The 3,256-nt window shown below is 51.3% G+C and overlaps 1 protein-coding gene across 1 annotated transcript; it reads left to right on the top strand.

Moving 5' to 3' along the window:
* Window positions 1–600: 600 nt before the first annotated feature.
* On the top strand, window positions 601–2,150 carry LOC123110243 (heavy metal-associated isoprenylated plant protein 35). The gene is made up of 2 exons (XM_044530718.1): window positions 601–820; window positions 920–2,150. Exons 1-2 carry the CDS (start codon window positions 733–735, stop codon window positions 1,867–1,869), a joined length of 1,038 nt encoding a protein of 345 aa, XP_044386653.1. The 5' UTR covers window positions 601–732; the 3' UTR covers window positions 1,870–2,150.
* The last annotated feature ends 1,106 nt before the right edge of the window (window positions 2,151–3,256 follow it).

Here is a 3,256-nt window from a genome sequence, read left to right as displayed (position 1 = left end):
ATTAAGCTCAACCATGAGATATTTTATATACTACATGTGGCAGAATTTGTTGTTGTGCAGTTGATATCCAACGGTCAATAGTGTTTCAAATCTGCTATATTTGCATTGGCAGATTGGCTTCATCGAAAGACCAATATTAAAAATTATAGTACATAGGCTACATGGTGATGTAAAATTATTCGTATTATTTCTGAAAAAGTCTGAATTGGATAGTAACATATATCTTACCGTCTTTAAAAAGGTAATCATAATCAGTGAACAGCGGTTTGATGACAACTTTAGTTACCGCGTGGATGCCAGTACTATGATAAATTTTGATGAAAAACAGAGCTGCAGTGGAGTTGCCGTGCTTGCTGATTGCCATGCTCGACCAACATAAATTGTCATCAAAATCACTCTCAAATATCAACCTCGGTACTGTAGAATTCTTTGACGGCGCCTGGTAGTACCACGGAACGGAACGGAACGGATACGCCGCCGCCGCCGCCTGTGTACTAACAAACATTACGGCCGCAGCAGCAGAGCACCCGCCCGGCCCACATGTCAGTGGCCTCTGTGGTCGTACTCCATCCCCGCATCCCCCTCTATAAAGTTGAGCACCGCATCTGCTGCCTCCCCTGAGTTCCCAGCGCCCTCAGAGCCACAGACTCGAGCGCGCCCCCATCCTGCTCCCCAACCAAGAAGCGAGACGACGGTGACCAGTCCCCAGAGGCCAGAGCGCACTCCCATCCCATGGATCTGCAGACCTTCGTGCTGAGGGTGACCATCCACTGCCATGGCTGCAAGAAGAAGGTCCGGAAGGTGCTCAAGAGCGTCGAAGGTACTAGCGTCACCCTCCTCCTTCTCCTCGCGCCGCTGCATTTTCGGCTTAATTATAACTAGCTAAGTGGTCGTCGCGCGTTTTGGTTGGGATGTTCAGGCGTGCAGGACGTGAAGGTGGATGCCCAGCTGCACAAGGTGATGGTGACCGGCACCGTGGACGCCGAGACGCTCATCAAGAGGCTCAACAAGTCTGGCAAGCAGGCCCTGCCATGGCAACACACGCCTGCCAAGAATCCCGACCCTGCGCCAGCCGACGCCCCCGCGCCGGCCGAGGACGGCAGCAAGGATGCTGCTGTGGCCGACAAGAAGCCGGCGGAGGAGCCGCAGGCCGACAGCTCAGACAAGAAGCCGGAGCAGGAGACGGCCTCGGAGAAGAAGCCGGAGCAGGAGACGGCCTCGGAGAAGAAGCCTGAGACGGAGAAGGAAGCAGAGTCTGAGAAGAAGGCTGACAAGGAGGAGGCGAAACCAAGCGACGAGGCAAAGAAAGACGGCGGCGAGGGCGCGGCGGCCGAGCCCAAACCCAAAGCAAAGGGCACCGAGCCCGCCGCCGCTGCAAAGGAGGCCGGCGATGACGAGGGCGAGGCGAAGAAGAAACAGAGCAAGCCCAAGGACGCGGATAGGTCCCTGGCCCCAGCGCCGGCGCCGGCCCATGCGCCGAGGTACGCGCACCAGGAATTCAACGCGCCGCAGCCGGTGATGAGCTACAACATGGCGCAGCCGAGAGCGAGCGTGTCCCACTACGCGCCGCAGCCGGAGCAGGGCTACTCGCAGCAGCAGCAGGCCGGGTACTCCTCCTCCTCCTCCATGATGGTGACGCAGCACCCACCGCCACCGGCGCAGCAGGCCTACTCCCAGCAGGCGCAGCCAATGCAGCAATGGTCGCCGTCCTACCTCTACATGCCGTACCCGCACGCGTCGCCGGAGTCCTACTACCAGGACTACTACAGCCCGCCCGGGACGCACGCGTCGCCGCCGCCCCCGCCGCCGCTCCAGGACTCGTACCGCCTATTCGACGACGAGAACCCCAACTCGTGCAGCGTCATGTGATCTGATCACGGCTCCGGCCACCGGCGGAAAAGTAGAGGCGGCCGTCCTCATAATCGTAATAGAGACGGACCTCTCTGGTTGTAGGTAGAGTAGCTTGTTACTCTCTTCGATTGGGAGGTCAAAGCTCTCCTTGACCAATCCTTTTTCTTCTCACTTCTTCCTCTTTAATTTCTTCTTTTGTTATTGCTACTATTACTGTTCTAAATAGAGCATGTAATTGTAATTTACATGTAGAATAGTAGCATCAATGAGATCTTCCACCCTACTAGCACTTACTAGCATTTTGTATAAGCTAAAAAACATGAGAGAGAGAAACATGAAAGAGAAAAACCGGATTATATACAGCTAAAGAATCTTCTCTAGATGAATTAATTAATTAGTAGAAAGGTCGTCCTTTGTGCTCCAATCCAATCATGCATGTCTAGAGTATATCCTTGTTGATTCTTGTGGCCAGCTCGTGAGCAGCCTCTGACCAACCGCTTAAAAACGCGAGTCATCAACGAAAGACTTTGACAGAAGGTAAAAATAAATAAATGACTGCTCTCCCGGTGTGATTGATAAGGCCCCGTCACCTCTCCTTTTGCCACCGATCAAGTTAGCACGATAATACCACGTGACACTCGTGGTAAGCAATCCAAACTTGATGAAAAAAAGAAGTTAGCACGATAATGATGTTTAATCAGTGCGATAGCTCAGCAGCCCAACTTGTTTAGGCTGGTGCCTGGGGTGAGGCCAAGCTGGCCGGTTTGTCTGAATGCTTTTCATATAGCTCATCGCTCATGCCGGTTTGTTTGAAGGCTTTTGAATATAAGCAAGGGGGTGGTGCTTGTCCCTCGTGTTAATGATTTGCATGCTGATCTCAGCTTGGGTGATCATGTACGATTTAAATATAATACTAGTGCAGTAATAAGACATTATGCTCATTAGAGTAAGCTAAACTGGTTTGATTATTGTGGGTTGCTGGGGTATGATAATGGAAAAGTGGTGGCCAAATCGTGCTTTGCTTAGTTGTTAGTTAGCCACTGGGGACGGATTAGGACAATGCATGGAGGTAGATCAGAGAGATGAGGGCAGGGCAGGGCAGGGCACGCCGGCTGGCTCGATTGGCGGTGGTTTGTGCATGTTGGGCATATGTAACCACTGTGTTCTACTATTTGTTTATTTTATTTTATTTTATTTTAGACTAGACAACAAACTAGTAAGTGGTGGGTGGTGCTATTAAATTCAAGCGTTTCATTCTTGTTTCGGCTTGCCCTGTTTTGGTAGGCGTTTTAACTTTTGTTCCTCTCTGAACCATGCATACGTTAATTAAGAAGTCAAAATTTTGGTTCAACATTTCTCCAGCGGACGTACGTAGTCCTACTGCTCAAGAGGAGAGAAAGAGAAA

This window comes from Triticum aestivum, chromosome 5B, assembly GCF_018294505.1.
Source record: "Triticum aestivum cultivar Chinese Spring chromosome 5B, IWGSC CS RefSeq v2.1, whole genome shotgun sequence".
NCBI classification, from domain to species: Eukaryota; Viridiplantae; Streptophyta; class Magnoliopsida; order Poales; family Poaceae; genus Triticum; species Triticum aestivum.
The sequence above is the reverse complement of the archived record's forward strand: the minus strand, read 5'-3'. Positions and strand labels throughout refer to the sequence as shown.